The sequence below is a fragment of the Leucopleurus acutus genome, assembly GCF_964270905.1.
Source record: "Leucopleurus acutus genome assembly, chromosome: 17".
NCBI classification, from domain to species: domain Eukaryota; kingdom Metazoa; phylum Chordata; class Mammalia; order Artiodactyla; family Delphinidae; genus Leucopleurus; species Leucopleurus acutus.
The window spans coordinates 49,647,766-49,667,533 of NC_139159.1; the positions used below are offsets into that span (position 1 = coordinate 49,647,766).

A 19,768-nucleotide genomic window follows, 5' to 3' on the forward strand; every position below is an offset into this window, starting at 1 on the left:
GGAGCACGGGCTCTAGGCGTGCAGGCTTCAGTAGTTGTGGTACGTGGACTCAGTAGTTGTGGCTCACGGGCTCTAGAGTGCAGGCTCAGTAGTTGTGGTGCATGGGCTTAGTTGCTCCGCGGCATGTGGGATCTTCCCAGACCAGGGCTCGAACCCGTGTCCCCTGCATTGGCAGGCGGATTCTCAACCACTGCACCACAAGGGAAATCCCTGGATTCTCTTTTATGCTCAAAGCAAACATATCGCAACAGAAAATAGGTCGCAACAGCTTGGAGGCAGAAGGAGATATTTCAGCCGTCCTCTATGAAGCTGGACATCAGAAAGATTTGTAAAAGTGTAAAAGTGTTACCGTTCTCAATTTTTTTTTTTTTTGGAAGGCAAATTTCCCATAAAAAGTGCTATTTGTGTTAGCATGTTTACTATTGTTATTTTTAAATGCTTACGTATTCTGTAAATGTCTCAGTTTTGATTTCTTATATGGGAAGTCTTAATAGATAAAACCCACATAACCAAGAGCTCTTTGGGATCCCCAATCATTCAGTGAGAGCGCCGAGTCCTAACCACTGGGCTGCCAGGGAATTCCCCAGATTTTCTTCTCAGGAGTCATTAGACTTGAAGACAGAGAGAGGAGGCTGGCCGCCTGGTTGGAATCCTACTTCTGCCACTTGCTGTGTGAACTCCCTGTGCCTCAGTCTCCTTATCTGTAAAATGGGGATAAACAGCCCTACTTCAGAGGGTCACTAATCAGCCTGGCACAGAGTTGAGCACTCACTAAGTGTGAAATATTATTATTCAAGTAAGCATCTATTTAAGAGTTAGGCAGTTACGGCGGTGGTGGTGGAAGGAATATAAACATTCTCATCCCCCTTGAATTAATCGGGTCACCATCTGCAGCAGAAGCAAGTCCTTCTGTTTCTAGGAGGACATGGACACATGCTTTTTGTTTGAGTGATTCCAGTGTGAGGTTCAAAAAAGTTTTTTGGTCTCTGTCCTCATCAACAAGCCGGATTGCAGCTAACAATTTTTCTTGGTGAAAATCCATGAGACTGGAGGGGAGCAGGGGGAGAAGGGGCAAGTGGAGACACGAGAGGGCGGGAGAAAGGAGTCGGAGACGATAGTCGCCACGAAGAATCCAGAGCTCACAATAAGACTCTTACTACGTTCAAAGCCACAGGTCTGCACCCCACTGAGGCCAGCTCCATCACTTAAACTGGGCAAACTGGATGCCCACTACGGCCACTTGGTATTCCCACCTGCATTTCCAGCCTGCATCTCCTTCCCCGGTTTTGGCATCTTCTACGTCCCAGGCAAACCAGGATGGTGATCACGAAAACCCCTGTCCACTCCTCAAATCTTAATGAGGAAATTTACTTGTGTATATACTTGGTATATAAAGCTCTCATGATTCCTTCCAATAATGCCTGAATGATCATATTTGCTGAAGGAAAAAGGAAAGCACCTCCTGAGATCCTGGCCAAGAGCAACCTTCCTGCTGCAGCCACTTGGACCCAAGTTCAGTCCTGCTGGGTGCAGTTACAAGAGTAACTTACCACCATTCTCCTTCTTCTTATCCCTCCCCTTATTTGGCAGGAAGATATTTGTTAAAGCTCCTTGTGGAGGTGGGAGGAAGAGGGAGATAAATGATATGAACCACTATGGTTGGCCATAGGAGCCCTGGTCATCCTAACCCAGTGAGGGAGTACTCTGTCACATGTACAAGCCCCCAGCTCTTCCATTCTTATCTGCCTGGGGTGCTTGAGCAGAGATTCCCTGCCGAGTAGGAAATGGTATGGACGACTTGGATTTTCCAAAGCTAAAGTTCTGAGATATAACCCCAGGGAAGTCTCTCTTGCCCCAGGGAGAGTGTCCATGGATGGGCCTTCTTGGGTGTTTCCAGACACTTGCCCTAGTTTGAGTCATCACCGTTGCCCTGTACCTACAGGGCTTCAGGACTGGTGGCGGAGCTGATGCAGCTCGTTCTGGGTTACGAGGGAGGAGCTGGACTATCACTGGACAACGTCCACCGGAGCAAAGGCTGACCTACGTGTTCATCCGGGGGTGGTCCTCCCGGACAGGTCCAGGGGGACAGGCTGTCATGTTGGCTGTGCTCTTTAGTTACAAGAAACTGAACCTGCCGGGGTAACTGAAGAGAAGGAGGAATTCATTGGAAGGATATGGAGGAGTTCAGAGACTCAAAGGAAAGCCAAAGAGCCAATCTGAAAACAACAGAACAAGGCAGTAACTAAGGTGTAGTCTCTTCAGGGTCCACTGTCCGCATGCATCAGCTCCAACCATCTCCAGCCTCTCTGTGAAAGGTCACATTACCAGAAGAGAGTCAGGTTGGCCAGCTTTGGTTACGTGTCTGCCCCTTTACTGGGCAACTTTATTGACAGAACCTAATGGCAGAGGGCGGGGCTGGAGGGAAGATAGTTATTTTATTGAAAGAGGGTGCCATAGATGATAGGTAAGAAAAGCACTAGATGTCCATTACGGGAAGACTTCCTCAGTGGAGAACCTGTAGAGAGATGGCCCTGGAGCCCACCCGGATTACAGAGGCAGAGGCCAGAGGTGGGCTTAGCAATTCAGCGCAAAGCTGATAGTGTGACAGACAGCACACTATCAAAAATTGTTTCATTATGGGCTTCCCTGGTGGCACAGTGGTTAAGAATCCGCCTGTCAATGCAAGGGACACGGTTTCGAGCCCTGGTCCAGGAAGATCCCACATGCCGCGGTGCAACTAAGCCCGCGAGCCACAACTACTGAGCCTGTGCTCCGCAACAACAGAAGCCACCGTGGTGAGAAGCCTGCGCACCGCAATGAAGGGTAGCTCCCGTTCACCGCAACTAGAGAAAGCCCACGCACAGCAATGAAGACCCAATGCAGCCAAAAATAAAATAAAGAAAATAAATAATTGTTTCATTAGAAAATTAGTGATATCCTCATTGAAGAAACTAAGAAATCACAGAAAAGTCTAGAAAAGAGAATTTTTAAAGTGATCTATAATTCCACTACTGAGAAACCATCACAGTTAACTTTTGAGGCTGTTTTTCTCCTCCTATGGATTCTTTTTAACATAGTTGAAGACATATTCTGTGTATGACTTTGAACTTGATGTTTAAGCACCGATTCAATAACTGCTAGAGGAGTATTTCTGTAACATTGGCCTAGTAAATGACTTGACCCATAGCTGTCCACATGGTGGAAGAGAGAGAGGAGACCTTTTTGGGCCCATAGTTCCACCAGTACTGGGGACCAAGCATCCACTTTGCCCAGCCTGGGAAGTTGCCAAGGCCTGCCCTCCATGCCATAGGCGGTTCTATCCAGCCAAGGTGGATGGGAACTTCCGCAGACATTGTCCTATGTAAGGAAAGGCCCTCATCTCCACTTTAGAGCCCATGGAAGCTCCTTGTGTTTATGCTTCAGGGGACTGTGACTCTAGATCATTCCTGTGGGTTTCTGCTTATTCTGATGAATTCTACATTGTCCTTCTAACATGAATGGATCATATTTCCATCTGATCTTTACAGGCGCCACTACCTTTAAGTCATTTGAAATGATGTCAAGAATATGCTTCATGATAAAGAGTGAAATTACTAGGAGGATGGGATCATGGGAGAATCCTAGTGAAAATAAGGCTGTAACTACCTTCATAATGGGCCACGTATAATATAGATGTGTGTGTACTTAAATTCCTGAACCTGTATATTTAAGAATCTAAAACTGAGAGCTTGCTTGTTTTAACCTTTGCTAACATTTGCTAAGGGACGGAATTCATGGTGATATAAGAGTTCAGAAGTCCATCACTTGGAACTAGAGAAATCTGTACAACTCCCACAATGAACCCTCAGGCCATATTCCTATGAACACAGTCTACCTTCAGAATTGGATGCAATCACTCTTGAAAGACTTCAGCATTTGTCCACACAGGAGTATTATTCCCCTTTGTTTTTTAACTCATCCCTTGTGACTCAGGCTCCAGCCTTCCATTTTAATATCTTCAGAGAAATCTGTTTTCTTTACTAAAATACTTCATCTGCCCAGAAAAGGGATCCCTAGGTCAAGGCTGGGGCGTGCTGGGCTTGGTCTAGTGATACACAGGGGACTTCAGCATAAGGGGCTCTTACCTCTCTGATTATTCCTTCTATGAGACTATCATGAGCTCCTTTAATTCTCTCATTTCTTATCATTGTTCCTCAGGAGTCTGCTTCAGCCCTCTTCTTTTTTCAATCTATTCCTCCTCCTGAGGGATCTTGCCCACTTTTTATTTTTTTAAATTTATTTTTGACTGCATTGGGTCTTCGTTGCTGCGTGCAGGCTTTCTCTAGTTGCAGCGAGCAGAGGCTACTCATTGTTGCGGTGCGCGGGCTTCTCATTGTGGTGGCTTCTCCTGTTGCGGAGCACGGGCTCTAGATGCAAGGGCTTCAGTAGTTGTGGCACACAGGCTCCGTAGTTGTGGCTCGCGGGCTCTAGAGCGCAGGCTCAGTAGTTGTGGCGCATGGGCTTAGTTGCTCCGTGGCATGTGGGATCTTCCCAGACCAGGGCTCGAACCTGTGTCCCCTGCATTGGCAGGCAGATTCTTAACCACTGCGTCACTAGGGAAGGCCCCTTGCCAAACTCTTTATGGAATTGTGGCTCCTGAATTGATATCTCTGGCCCGGCTTTCTCTCAAGTCCCAGACCCTCTTAGCCACAAGCTACTCCACATTTCTACCTTAAAGTTGTCACTAGCACCTCAAGCTCAGCATGTCCTCCAAAATTACTATTCTTCCTGTGTTTCTTATCTCAGTCAATGGCACCATGATTCTGCCTAGTTAGAAACCTACGAGTCATTACTGACACCTCTCTCACTCCATCCTCATTCTGGTCACTAAATTCTGTTTAATTTACTCATTTGGTCATTCAGTGAATCAATTTTAAACTCCTACTCTGTGCCAGACATTGTGTTGGGTATCTAATGGTGAACAAAAATAGGTCCCTGCCCTCATGGAGCTTACTGTCTAGTTGGGGAAACAGACAAATGGTGTTGCGAAAGAAATATGCAGAGTGCTGAGCGTTTAGTCTAGGGGACAGGGAAGCCTCGAAGGAAGGACGTTTAAAAGAAGAGCTAAAGAACACCTTAGGAGTCAACTAGATCAAGGGGTGGGGTGGGGAGTTCAATCTCTAAGCAGACAGACCAGTGTGCGCACAAGTCCAGAAAGAGGTGGAATGAGAGAAACTTCAAGGAAGCCTTCGTGGCTCAAGTGTAATGAATTACAGGAACAGTGATGAGAGAGGAGAGGAGAGGCAGGCAGAGGCCTATGTTCAGCACCTTGTAAGCGTGCTGGACCTTCTTCTAAGAGGACAGAAAAGACTCTGAAGACTTTGCGGGGGGAGTAGGGTTGAGGGGTAGCAGATTTATATATCAAGCTCACTCCAGCTAAAACATGGGGAGTGGATTGGGTGGGGCCTGAGTGGATGTGGCGGGGAGGAGAGCCCATTGGCTTCCTTCTTGCCACTCCTATGACCATGGTCCCCAGTCCAGAATTTGGCTGTCTCTTGCCTTCCAGCAGAAGACACTGCTACTGTTTTCCCCTTGAACTGCACCTTCCATGTGGCTGCTGGACTACCTTTCAACTTCTCTCATCAGAAACGAAAACCAGTGATCCTTCCTTGTGCTCAAAATAAAGTTAAAACTCTTTAGCAGGCCACAAGTCCCTTTAAACCTGGCCCTTGTCTCCCTCTCCAGTGTCACACCCAACCACTTGTCCTCAAGTACCCTAGGCCTTAGTCCACTAGAAGGGGATTCGAGAGGCAGAGAGCAGTTTGAGGGGAAAGGCCCAGAGGAGCAAAGTACCCGAGCCAAGGCTGAGGCTGAGCCCCAGGTCCAGCGTGTTGATCCAGTTGAGAGCACAGAAAACTGGCCCAAGCGGGGCTTTCAGACATTTGGCTTCAAGCAACTTCAGGCAGTTGGCTATGAGTATCAAGGACCAACACTTGGGAAGCACTTGGGAATAAGTCATCTGGCGGCTTGGACATAAGACCAGAGGTGTAATTGCTGGGAGGTGGTGATTGAGGACAGGACCCTGAGCACTGAGAGATGACAGCTTAAGAGCAGGACCCCAATCACTGGAGAACTGAGGCTCCAGGACAGCCAGGATGCCAGCTTATAAAGAATAGGCAGGACTCAGAGACTTGGGGCTCAGAAGGTCAAGGACAAAGGCTGACTTGAGGATGGCTTGGTAAGGAGAACCATGGGAGAGCTCTTTACATTCCACCTATAAAGGGAAAAGGGGACAGAATGAATCCTGTAGTATAGGGGCAAGGCTAGATGTCAAGGCTAGAGCGAGAAGGGCATAAAGCAAGGGGCCAGGCAGCTCCTTCCATCCGCCCAGCCCCACCACCAAGCTCTTCATAGTTGTGGCTAGTCCACAGGACACACACAAGTCAAGAACATTTCAATTTAGCCCAATAAACCCCAAAGAGCTGTGATTACTTGGGGGGCCCATCCCAACTCAAGGTGAATGAAATCTTATATGGTTCTGAGAGCAGCTTTGTAACTCCAAGGAGGGTCTCTGGAGACCATGACTGTGCACAGTTCTCATGGTAACCAAAAGACTATGACATTCTTAGAGGGTGGTGAGGTCATAGAACCCAAGCTTTAAAGTAAGTGAATCAGGTGTGCCTCATTTCTTTTTAAAAGAAACTTCTGAGAAGAGCTTAGAAGAATTTTTCTCCCCCGAGTGCCATTTCTCAAAGGTACTCACAAAACAATAAGGTGTGACTGTTATGGCTGCACTGAGTTGTCTTCTGGACAGTGTTAGAAGGGACATAAAGAAGGTGGACAGAGAACTAAGGCAGTTGAAATGCATTGACGAACTCAGCACACGATGCCTGTGTGACTTATACATGCACCCATACTGCTGCTGTGACTTGCACCCGTACCCGTACTGCCTGTGCTATTCAAAGCGATCACAGTCCTGCGGCCTGTGTGATTTCTACCCATGTTGCCTGTGTGATGCCAAGCTTTACTGTCTTCGCCCGTCTCTCAGAAGTTTGGAGAGGAAAGCCATTAGAGCCATAGAAGATGAAAAGAGAGAGCTTGCCAAGTAAGAGAACTTCCTAAGATGTTTATAGTTGGTATATTAGCTTCCTAAGTTGGAAAAAGGGGGGGAAAGTGTGACAATCAATACTTGAGCAAAGATGAAATGGGTTCAAGATAATGACTCTGGTGACTTAACAAAGATTTAAAAAAAGAAGAGTAAATGGGTCCATGATGGGAATTGTAAGATTCTCAAAAGACAGTGTAATGATGTTGATTGGCAAGGTTGTTTTCGGCTTGTAGCAGGAGTGCCAACGTGATAAATAATGTGACTTTAATGAGAGAAAGAAACAGGGGGTGTCATTAAAAAGCTATTGGAAGCAGCAAAATAAACATTTTTTCTGGTTATGAGTAAAGTGATTTGAGTATATTTCGGCTTACAGAAATGACTTTGGGAGAAGTAATAATAATTGATCAAATCCTTAATGTTTGCCAGAGGCTTTACGAGCAAGGGAGCAAATTGAACAATAGAGGCATTTATATGGTTTTGTAGGAAATCCTTTCTCCTACTCCCCAACTCTTGATGACTTAAAATTCATCTGGAATTGGGTTTATTGTCTGCCTCCCCCTTCAACTGTAGCAAAGATTGTGCAAATAAACTACATAACTGAGAGCTGCAGTTTTCAGAATAGAGTTGAAAAGGTTTTAATAGAATTGGATAATTTTAAATGCACTTTAAAATTTTGGAGGTTTGATCACATTTTATTTTTTGCCTGAGAAAGCTTTCTTTTTCTGTCTACATATGCCATTTAGTCTGTTACTATGATGAAAAAAAATGGTTGAAAACACTGTCCCCTGGTTAAATAAATTATGGTACATCCATACATTGGGATGATATGTAAATGTAAAAAGGACTGATGAAGCATTTTAAGTATTGTCATATTAAGTGAAAAAAGCAAGGTGCAGAAAAACTAAATATGCTACTATTTTTTAAAAGGACACAAATAGATGATCTTTTGTATTGAAATCTATGTGACACATAACATTGTGTAAATTTAAGGTGTGCAATGTTAATTTGATACATTTATATATTGTAATACGATTACCATTGTAGCGATAATTAGAAACTCTATTGTGTTACATAATTATCATTTCTTTTTAGTGGTTGGAATAATTAAGTTCTAGTCTCTTAACCACTTTAATGATTGTAATACAATACTTGTTGTCTATATTCACTATATCATGCATTAGAGCTCCACGACTTACTACTCACTGCCAGTTTGTGTCCTTAAACAACATCCTTCCTACCCCAATGATAGATTAATAGATTAGATGACAGATAAATAGATTAGATAGGTAGGTAGATAGACAGACAGATAGATGATAGATAGATAGAAAGTAGATGATGGATGGATGGATGGAGAGAGAGAGAGAGAATGAGGCCCTTGACAACTGTGACAGTGTTGTTTCCCTGGAAACGGCAGTAGGGCAATTATTGTCCAGGTCATCAATCACCAAAGGTCAGGAATGGGCCTCCCTCAATAGTCTAAGAGGGAACTATTGGCAATAAACTCATCTACACTCAATTTGAACCAGTTTTAATGTGTACTCCTTAGAGTATCAAGTTATATAAATTTCATGCAGTGTGAGTCAGGGGTTCTTTTTTAAGTACTTGGTCTAAATGAAGGGTTACTTGTGAGCAGGTGTGTCCACTTCCCTGTGCCTCTGAATACTCGAATACCCTTGATCCAAGTCTGCTCAGCCTTTGTCTCCTGGCTGTCCCTATTCTCCAGACTCTCCAGGTGAGTTCTTCACCACCTGGGCGCCCTCTGCCTACTCTGGGAGTCTCAATGATCTGCAGTGGACACAATTTCAGGCTTAATTCTTGGCAGTGTGGTTTTTACAAGAGGTAATGTTTTCTCTGGTTTGTCATACTTTTCCTGACAATGCTTGGATTTTTTGCTAATTTTTTTCTGTTGCTTGTGGCAGTATATGAATCTGCTGTTGTCTTCCTGGATCTCTGAACTGATAATCCAGAGTCCATTTCAGAAATGACCTCAGGCTTGCCCTTTTGCATCTCTCCCCAGCCACTTTTCTTCTTATTCATACCACCTTGGGAAACACTCCTATGCTCTATTTCTGACAGCTTGACATTTCACTAACCTGAAAAGCTTAGTACTACCTACAAACCTAAATATTCAATTTTCTGAATATGGATGAAAATATTAAACCCTGATCCAGCTCCAATCCCAGAGGACTCCTACATTAATATTTTTTTCAGTGAAATGCCTCTTTCTTCTTCTCTCTCAGCTCCCAGTCCATGACTAAATAGATCCAGAAATATCATGTTGATTCAATTTTTTAAAAAACAATCTTTGGTGTGAAATTTTGTCCAAGGCTTTTAGAATGGAGAAATTGTATTCACATGACCTTTTACCCCTTAAAGAGAAAGATAGCAGTTTGGTTAGGTTATGACATGTGCTTTCAGATGCCAGGCTGTGTTATCCAGAAGATTCTTTGCCCAGTGGGGAAGTAAGATTCCCTGGTCTATAGCTGCCATGACCCCACTGGAATTGTCTTTCTGTGTGAGAGTCTATGTGCTCTGTCTCTGGGTGCTCCTTTAATAACGGGCAAGAAGTTTTGAATAACCATATAATTCCCCCCAAGAGTCATTTGAGCCTTCCTGAGTGTGTGTTATTTGATTGGTGCACGCGCGCGTGTGCTGCGTTTTTGGACTGGGTACAGAAGGTCCAATTCCTTTTCATTGTTTACTGAGCAGTTGCTTCAAAAGATACCTTGGCCGTATCTTCATTAGTAGAAACCCAAGTAAGTCCTTTCATTTCTTTAGCTTCTTTGATATTCTTTTTTCCTCCCCAAATTTCCTTTTGCACCCCAAGCACTCACCTTTTCCGACTCTTCCTTCCTTTTGATTGAGAGAGACTGGAGTGACTGAATTTGGTTTCCTTTGTAAGAAGGTAGATAGCTAGTGGCAAGCAGCCGCATAGCACAGGGAGATCAGCTTGGTGCTCTGTGACCGCCTGGAGGGGTGGGATAGGGAGGGTGGGAGGGAGGGAGACACAAGAGGGAAGAGATATGGGAACATATGTATATGTATAACTGATTCACTGTTATAAAGAAGAAACTAACACACCATTGTAAAGCAATTATACTCCAATAAAGATGTTAAAAAAAAAAAAGAAGCCATGCAACCAGCCTGCTGTAAGTTTGCACCTGACTCACCTCCACACTTCGTGGGCTTCCTGTCTTCTGTACTCAAGTGCCAGAAGCAAAGTCAGCCCCTCCTCAATCCTGCCGTTATGAGTTTATTATCTAATTACCCCGCAGCAGAGTGGCTCTGACACCTGGCTTTAGTCCTTGCGGGCACATGAACCTTGATTTGCAGCTGCGCCTAGGAATGCACTGGGCTCAGCCCTGTGCCCTTTGCTGGTGCTTGGAAACTCATCCTGAGACTGTGCTTCCATCTGCTCATCCAAGTATCCGTGGGCAGCCTGTGGCTCAAGAAGTTCCCTTGAAAAGCCCCCCACAAAGGGTACCATCTTCTGAAAACTTCAAAAACCTGCCCTCTGGTTTCTTGTTTACCCCTCACGCTCTGAGTATGAAGATTTCACTGAATCACTCTCACTGGGGGAGGCTGGTGACTGTTAGCCCTCAGGGTTGCATTCTTTGTGGTTTAGCCTTCCTGGGTCTTAAGCCCTCAGGGAATCTTTCCATCCCCCATCCTTTGACCCAAAGATCAGGGCATAGTCACACCTTGGGAGCCGGCAGAGAGGAACTCCGGGGCTTTTTGGCTTTACTTACTTTACGGCTGGTGGCTGGTTGGCTTTCCCGCTCAGAGGAGAGTTCCGCTGTTTCCCTCTGTGTCCCTGCAGAGCTGGAAGCGAGTTGGGCCCCTTGGTCCCCTCTCATCACAATCTCTTTGTATGCAGAGGTCTCGGGGTGCCAAGAGTAGGAGTTGCTGCCCATCCAGGCCAAATGCATGTCCATTATTTGACCTTAGTGTTTAATGACACAGGACTCAGGGCCTGGTCGCTTAAAGCCTTGAATTTCAGGGAAGTCTGTGTAAAGCGGAGCCTGGTACAGCCTGTTAAAGAAATTTACCCTTTATTGAGTGAAAACCAAGTGCCTAACACTTCACCTTCATTTAATCCTTGTAACACCATGGCCATCTTATAGATTGATCAACCAGAGTCAGGGCAACGTTCATGATCATCAGGAAATGGGACAGCTGGGACCTGAAGCCAGGTTTGCCTGACTCTGGAATCCCTGTGCTTAATCACCTGGTTAGTGGTCCTGAGTGATCTTCCGACCAGGACCAGCAGCCAGCATCACCCGGAACTTGTTAGAAATGCAAATTCTTGGCTCCTCCCCAGACTGGCTGAATCAGAAAGTCTGGGGGTGGGGCCCAGACGCCTGTAATTGAACAAGCCCCGCAGGTGTTCAGATACACCTGTATCGTGCCACTCTGCTCCCTTCTGCTCCACTCTGATACCCTTATTCAGTATCAACCAAAAGTCAGGAGGAGAGAGACAAGGCAGGAAATGGGAAGAAGGAGAAGAAAGAAGAGAGAGGGAAAGATGCGTTGGAAAGGAACAATTGAGCTTAATGGGTCTTTGGAGGGGTCTAAATTAGGAGAAAAAGTAAAGTACTCCAAGGAAACTAGAGGAAGGCCAGCCTCCCTTTGGTTCAGAGTAGAGATAGGCATTCTCATCATCCTCATTACTTTATTCGTCAGCCGGCTGAACCTGATTCATACCTTTGTGAAGATGGCTGGCGATATCCCTCACCTTTGCTGTGGGCAGTATCGCGTTCAGGAGCTTGGTCATACATTCAGGTGAAATTCAGCTTCAGCTGAGAGAACAGGTGACAGCCCAGAGTGGCAGACAGATGGCACTGCCCACCTGCTTTTCCCTAGCATTCCGAAGAGCCTTCTGCCACCAACCAAAGAGGCTGACTTGCCTCTGTTTACTATGACTAAGTTCCTCCCTGGTGATAACTAGTAGAGCAGGCCACCTCTCTTTGCCCAGAACCCCACAGAACCAAGGAAAATCGCATGTGGGGTGACAGGTACTTTGCCAGGCAGGAGTCAGGTTGCAACTTCAGAGTTAAATCTGATGAGTAAAATGAGGCTCCTGCAATTTCTCCTAAACCCACACATCCCCACTGATAACCCCTGGCCTAGAAGCAAAAGGAAGAAGAAACCTTGTCTAGCCAAGACTTTGGGGCAATTTCCTGAAGACCCACATTTGTGAGACCCCTGTTCAGCTGCTGCAGTGGGGACGGGGCTGGAGTGATACGAATAGAGGAAGAGGGGGAATCTAAGCAAAAACAAAAACAAAACAGAAACAACAAACTTATACTTCAAGACTCATATTGTAAGAGGAGGAGATAGATCCGGGAGCCAGCTTTGGCTTGTAGATCTGGCTCCCAGATCCATCTCCTGTAGAAGACAACAGGGCTTATGGGTATGTTAAAAAAATATTCCCTCTTTTTGCTTATCTGTATTTTCTGAGTTTTTTACAATGAACTTGTATAACTTAAGTAACAAAAAGAAGTAAATATATTAAAAAATTCAGCAAAAAAAGTAAGAATTAAAAATGTATCTCTAACCAATCACCCAGTCACAGTCCAGACTCCTCAAACCAGAAGAGCTTCTAGAAAGCATACATGCCAATACCTCATTTTGGAGGCCAAAAGATTTGCCAGGAGTGAGTCTTAGAACACAGATTTTTTTTTTTTTTTTTTTTTGCGGTACGCGGGCCTCTCACTGTTGTGGCCTCTCCCGTTGCAGAGCACAGGCTCCGGACGCGCGGGCCCAGCCACTCTGCGGCATGTGGGATCTTCCCGGACCGGGGCACGAACCCGTGTCCCCTGCATCGGCAGGCGGACTCTCAACCACTGTGCCACCAGGGAAGCCCTTAGAACACAGATTTTTTAAAAAAATGTTAAGGGATAAAAAGAAGAGCATTTCAGAGCATTAGGTTGTCTTTGGAAGGATCAGGCAATTAGAAAGAAAGTGGTCCCTGAGCAGGGCCAGAGCATTCAGGGCTGATGCCAGGCTGATGAGGTCCTCATGCCAAGAGCTCAGTCTGACTGATGGTTAAAATCATGACCTAGGCATTAAACAAGCCTGGATTTGAATCTAGGCTCTGCCATTCACCATCTTCACCAACTCCCCATCTACAAAATGGTGACAATTACACCTGCATGACAGGGTTCTTGTGAGGGTCAAATGAAACAGTGCCTCTAATGGCTTAACACTTTCCACGGCACACTGTGGGGAAAAAAAAAAAAAGAAAGAAAGAAAGAAAAAGAAAAAACACACAACAGACAAAAGCCTAGCATCCTAACTACGTGGCAAGCACTAGTATAGATCCTTTTCATTCATTAACTAATTTAAGTCTCATGAAACCCCTAGAAATGGGTTACTATTATTGTCCCAATTTTACAGATGAGGAAACTGAGGCACAGAGAGGTTTAAGGAGCCTGCCCAAAGTTCCATAACTAATAAGAGGAGGAGCTGAGATTTAAATGCAAGAGAATGTGGTGATCATTTTGTAATGCATAGAAATGTCAAATCACTATGTTGTGCACCAGGAACTAACATAGTATTATAGGTCAATTGTACTTCAGAAAAACCCAACCCACCAACCAAACAAACTCATAGAAAAAGAGATGAGATTTGTGGTTATCAGAGCAGTGGGATGGGGTGGGGGGGATTGGATAAAGGTGGTCAAAAGGTACAAACTTCCAGTTACAGGATAAATAAGTACCAGGGATATAATATACAACATGATTAAGTAACAGTGCTGTAGGTTATATATGAAAGTAAAGAGTAAATCCTGAGTTCTCATCACAAAGAAAAAAATAATTTTTTCTATTTAATTTTGTATCTATATGAGATGATGGACGTTCACTAAACTTATCGTGATAGTCATTTCATGATGTATGTTGTCAAATCATTATTCTGTACACCTCAAATTCACACGGTGCTGTATGTCAATTATATCTCAATAAAACTTGAAGGAAAAAGAAAATGAAAAATAAATACAAGAGAAAGATCTGGAAGGCCAAGCACCCATCTGTTGTTAACAGGGGTTTACCTGTGAGGGAGTGTGATTTACATGGGAGGACTCTCATTTTTTACTTCTACACGCTTCTGTAAAGTTTGACTTTTCACAATGACTAGTGTTTATTACTTTTGCTGTTTTTCTTTTTTAAAAAAAGAGGTAAAAATATTGCTTGTTAAGCTGTGTCTGAGTTCCATGGTCTGAGCTTCTTCCTCCCACCCTTTCTTTTTCCTAAATTCCAGATTGAGAAGAACAACAAATAGAATTCTAGCCTCCTCTTGCTGTAGCAGTAACATTTTAGGATCAGTGAACGTGTGCGGCTTTGAACCCGATCAAGTCAAGGTGCGAGTGAAGGACGGAAAGGTGTGCGTGTCAGCTGAGCGCGAGAACAGATACGACGGCCTGGGATCGAAAAAGTACAGCTACATGAACATCTGCAAAGAGTTCAGCTTGCCCCCGTGTGTAGATGAGAAGGACGTGACGTACTCCTACGGGCTCGGCAGTTGTGTCAAGATCGAGTCTCCCTGCTACCCTTGCACGTCTCCCTGCAACCCCTGTGATCCCTGCAGCCCCTGTGACCCCTGCAACCCATGCTATCCCTGTGGGAGCCGGTTTGCCTGTAGGAAGATGATTTTGTAAAGTGTAGGAACCCAGGACTTAGTAGAGTCAGGTATCCAGCCCGGCAGCTCTTCCAGAGTTTCTCTCCCCCTTCCCATGGCCCGTGTTATTCAGGAACATAGAAAACTGAATACATAACTGCAATGCACTGGTGTGTGAGAGTATTTTGGTTCAACCCACCACAGAGCCCCGCCAGGTTAGTGGGCAACGGAAGGATGAACAGATGGGAACGGAGATGAATGGTGAGATCTGCCCTCCTGTGTGCTACTTTATACCCCACTACCGCCAAATCCCAGGAAAAGATACTTTTGGGGTGGGCATCCCCAGACACTGTTTTTCCAAATGATTTTGTGACATGACCTTGCCCAGAAATGAAACAGTCAAAGCAGAAACCAAGACTAGTTAGGGCTGAAGGCAAGCGCTTTTATTTATTTATTTATTTTGCGGTACTCGGGCCTCTCACTGTTGTGGCCTCTCCCATTGTGGAGCACAGGTTCCGGACGCACAGGCTCAGCGGCCATGGCTCACGGGCCCAGCCGCTCCGCGGCACGTGGAACTCTCCCGGACCGGGGCACAAACCCGCGCCCCCTGCACAAGGCAAGCGCTTTTTCAAAGCTACTCCGGTAGGGACTACTGGAGAGAAATGTGGTTGGAGTTTTGACTGGGGCAACGATGAGAGTACAAAAGTATGGGGGGAGCATGTTCACTGACAGAGGGTGGGGTGGCCATACAGCTGTTGTGTCTCAACATTCCTGTGATTTGGGGAAAGGGCCAGCTCTGGCTCAGGGTGGTTTGCAACCTCCTAAGGATTTATTTCAACTATCTGCTTTTCTCAAACCCTAAAACTCCTTCAAGGCACAGAAGTTCAGTCCAAAGTTCATGAGTGGAAAAGTACAGCTGTCATGAAATGAGAGCATAGTTCACCTGAACTTGGATCCTCATGGACACAGCCCGTCAGTAATTCGTGACCACCAAGACAGAAATAAGTGTAAAGGAAGAGGGATGATGGGGAGGGCTCAGAATGAGGACACTGGCTGGTTACAGATCTGACTGTTACGGGGAATGCAAAACCCTCACGTTTGCACAGTAAGTCTTTTTCATTAGTCTCAGCTGCATGTGCGTTAAAGCCTTGGCTGCATATGGGAATCACCTAGGGAAGCTTTAAAAACACGGATGCCCGACTTCCCTGGTGGCGCAGTGGTTGAGAGTCCGCCTGCCGAAGCAGGGGACACGGGTTCATACCCTGGTCTGGGAAGATCCCACATGCTGCGGAGCGGCTGGGCCCGTGAGCCATGGCCACTGAGCCTGCGTGTCCGGAGCCTATGCTCTGCAACGGGAGAGGCCACAACAGTGAGAGGCCCGCGTACCGCAAAAAAAAAAAAAGGATGCCAAACCATAAAGGTAAAAAACACAAACTAAACCACACACACAAAAAGAAAAAAAAAAATTTTTAAACATTTTAAAGAAAAAAGTACTGATGCCTGGGTCCCATCTCCAGAGATTCTAATGTAATAGATTTGAGGTGTGCAGCCTGGACGTCGAGAATTTTAAAAGTCTCCCCAGGTAACTGAATCACACAGGTAAGGTTGAGAAACTCTGGATAGGATCTTAAAGCTCTCAAAGCCCTTTTTCCTTAAAAGCTTCCTTCAAGTTCAATGTTACAGAATATTGATGGTGATAGCAAACACATTTTGCTTTCAGTTGAGGGAAGTACTGGCCCGCTAATACAGGTGGTGAATGAAAAACATTGAACATTTCAAAAATTTATTACCTAGCAGCTAGGTATAAATGAATGTTTGTATGTACCAAACGGTAGAGTTACCTTTATAAGTGTCTTGCCATACCTTGATGACATGTTCATAAATATTCTGGTTTCTAAGTAACACATTTTAAAAATGGATTTTGGAAAAATTTCATGCTGTGGAGTCAATGGAATCCCACTGGTGTCTTGAAAAAGTAGGAATCTCTGTTCTCTGGAGGGTGCCATTCCAGGGCATGCCTGGTGACAGTTCATTATTTTATTCACCTACCCACCTGCTCACCCTCCTGTTAGTCCAGATTCAATTCATTCATTCACCAACCTGCCAGCCAGATTTATCAGTTTAAATGCCAGATATTGTGCTCTATAGCAGAGATGGAGAGAAATACCCTCTTCACAAAAGCCTCAGATTAAATTCAAGGAGGTGTTTGGGGGGGTTGGGAGAGGAGAGAGTTCCAAAGAAACTGAATATACAAGGGCTAGGAGAGGCCAGAGGGGCATTCCAGATGGGCCTTGGGCATTTCCAAGGAATGTACTGGTGACCCCACTGCCTCGCAGGACGCCTTGGGGAAGCCTGGCCTGCGGTGGACTGGTTGCCTGAGTCTGCTCATCATCCTCACAGGCAAGTTTTTGTCTACTGAGTACCTGCTATGACGAAGCGCAGTGCCAGGAGCTGTTGTCAATGAGAAGTACCTTTCCAGGAACTTCTCACAGCGAAGGCAAGACTAACACCATGCTATAATTGTCAAAGGATTTAAGTGTGCTTTAGACAATGTGTCAGTAACAGGAAGAGTCCTGGAGTCAGGATGCCAGACAGGGTGTCTGAAATCCAGCACTCACTGCTCCAGAAGCAACTGGTCTACCACTTAGAACCCCTTCCAGCAGATCATCTTTCTCTTTGCACTGTAGAGAGCTCCCCCAAGGGCATGGTCATGACCCTTTGCGGCTGGAATAACTTCTGCTCTTAGTGGAATGAGGATCACCAAGCATCAGAAGGTCTGAAATTTCCAGTCTGGAAGGTTCTGGAGGGAAAATACCCCTTTTCTTCTACTAAAACTTCAGTGACAACTGCATTTTCATACACTAAGGATAATGGCCTGAGAAGAATTTTACTCCAGTTTGTGATTTATTTATTTATTTTTGCAGAAAACAACCTTTTTTTTTTTTTTTAAACTCATGAATTTGTAGGTCAGAAATTCAGGAAGGGCTTGGTGAGATGCTTTGTCTTTGCTCCATTTGGGAACACCCAAATGGCTGGAATCTTCTAGAGTCTTCTTCATTCACTATTTGGCACCTAGGCTGGGGTGACTCCAACGGCTGGGCTGTGATTTTAGATGAAAAAAATCTTATAGTGGTGTACAAAATGTCACATTTTATTATACACATAAAGAACTGCTTTTACTGAAAACAATACAACAACATGAATCATAACATTCAGCATTAAAAATGTTTCCACTAATGGAACGTTTGAAATTAACACTGCATTAGAGGGGAGGGATAAATCAGGAGCTTGGGATGAATATACACACACTACTATATAAAGACAGATAACCAACAAGGACATATTGTACAGCACAGAGAACTCAATATTCTGTGATAACCTATAAGAGAAAAGAACCTAAAAAAGAATGAATATATGTATATGCATAACTGAATCACTTTGCTGTACAACTGAAACTAACACAACATTGTAAATCAACTATATGCCAATAAAATTAAAATTAAAAAAAAACCCACTGCGTCAGAAAATTACAGGAATATGGTCACCATGCCTATGAAAACTACAGTCAATTAGTCAACAAAACAGTTAAGCTTTGTTCACTGTTTTTCTCCCCCATATGTTTGTGGTTATAAAGACCACTTACATTAAAAATGGATCAAGGTTTAGTGTTGGTTCTATAGATATGAGTATTTATCCCAGGTTTCCTGGGACACCCCAGGTTTCAAATGACTGCATCCTGGTTTGGGGATGGGAGGATGTGGTCCACACCGTTGGCTTTGTGTGGTGAGGGTTTCCTGATCCAGGTGTGAAGGGGTTAGAACGGACCATTTGGATAATATCTGAGACAGCAACAGAACAAAAGGGTACAAGAACGAGAAAGCTGTTTGACTGAAATTGGCAGCCCTTGAAGAAGCAGGCAAAGGTGGCAGGCAAGCATAAGGCCAGGATGTGTCTGGGCGAAACAACTTGAGAATAGATTAGGCAGCCGTCTTGGAAGAGGAAGTTGGTTTTCTTGAATCAGCAGCTTAGTCACCTTCCGGCATCATCAGCGTCAAGTACTTTTTAGCCTTCAGGGCCTGGCTACGGGATTCTGACGTGGTTTCACCACCTCAGAAGGGGGTGGGTTTTAGAAAGGTGGGCCTACAGGTTCATTTGTGGGAGAAACCTTCATTCCTTCTTCACGTGAATCCATTCAAGGGCTTCCTCTGTGCCCCGCAGCCTGTGAGAAATGGCAGGATCCGGAAATGGCCAAAACCCAAATCTTTGCCTTTGAGGAGTTTTCAGTCCAGGGTGGGAGACAGGCCTATAAAGTAGTAAATTATAATCCCACCTTATCAAGGATTCCTATCTAGATAGAACCAAGCACTGAGGGGCACAGAGAGGAGACAGCCACTAACCACGGGACAGCTGGGGTGACTCAGGCCGGCCATCGTGTAGCCTCACACAGTCCTTTCTGTAAGTCCTTTTCCGCTTCAGTGGGTGAGTACAGGGAATAACAAGACTTGTTCTTCCCGGGGTTGTGTAAGTGCTTCTGAGAAGCCCCCTTATCCTTCCAGGCTCCTGTTGCTTCTTTCCCTACTTTCTTCCCTTTAAGGACCTGTCAGAGTCCAGGCAGGAAACAGAGAGTACACTCAGCTGCGGTTTTTAAAAGGCTTTTTAGTGAAGTGACTATTTACAGAGGTGTGCGTAGCTTCCCAGAAGTAGTAAGAGACATTGATGCCCACAGCAGCTGCCCACAAGGGGAAGCCACTCGCCCACCTGACCTGCAGAGGCAGGGGAAGAGGTGGTGGCGTCCAGGTGAAAGCTGGCCTCCTGGGAGAGGGGCTGCTGGACAGGAGCTGTGAATGTAGAAGAATGTACTGCTGCCAGGACTGCCCAGCAGGTGCATAGTGAGAGCAATAAATACTCCCACCTCCCTTTCCTCCCAACCTCCAATTCCCTGACAGTGTATCCCGTTAGCCAGCCCCAGTGGGCAACCAGAAGGCGAGGGAGCCCGTGAGGGGGTTCAATGAGGTTAGCCACCAGGGCCCACAGCGGAACAGAGAACTTAATGCGGAACTTTAG

The 19,768-nt window shown here is 45.2% G+C and overlaps 1 protein-coding gene across 1 annotated transcript; it reads left to right on the forward strand.

Moving 5' to 3' along the window:
- Positions 1–6,764: 6,764 nt before the first annotated feature.
- ODF1 (outer dense fiber of sperm tails 1) lies at positions 6,765–14,744 on the forward strand (the record flags this gene model as incomplete). Its single annotated transcript, XM_082858632.1, has 2 exons — positions 6,765–7,084; positions 14,348–14,744. 2 exons carry the CDS (start codon positions 6,765–6,767, stop codon positions 14,742–14,744), a joined length of 717 nt encoding a protein of 238 aa, XP_082714758.1.
- Positions 14,745–19,768: the final 5,024 nt, after the last annotated feature.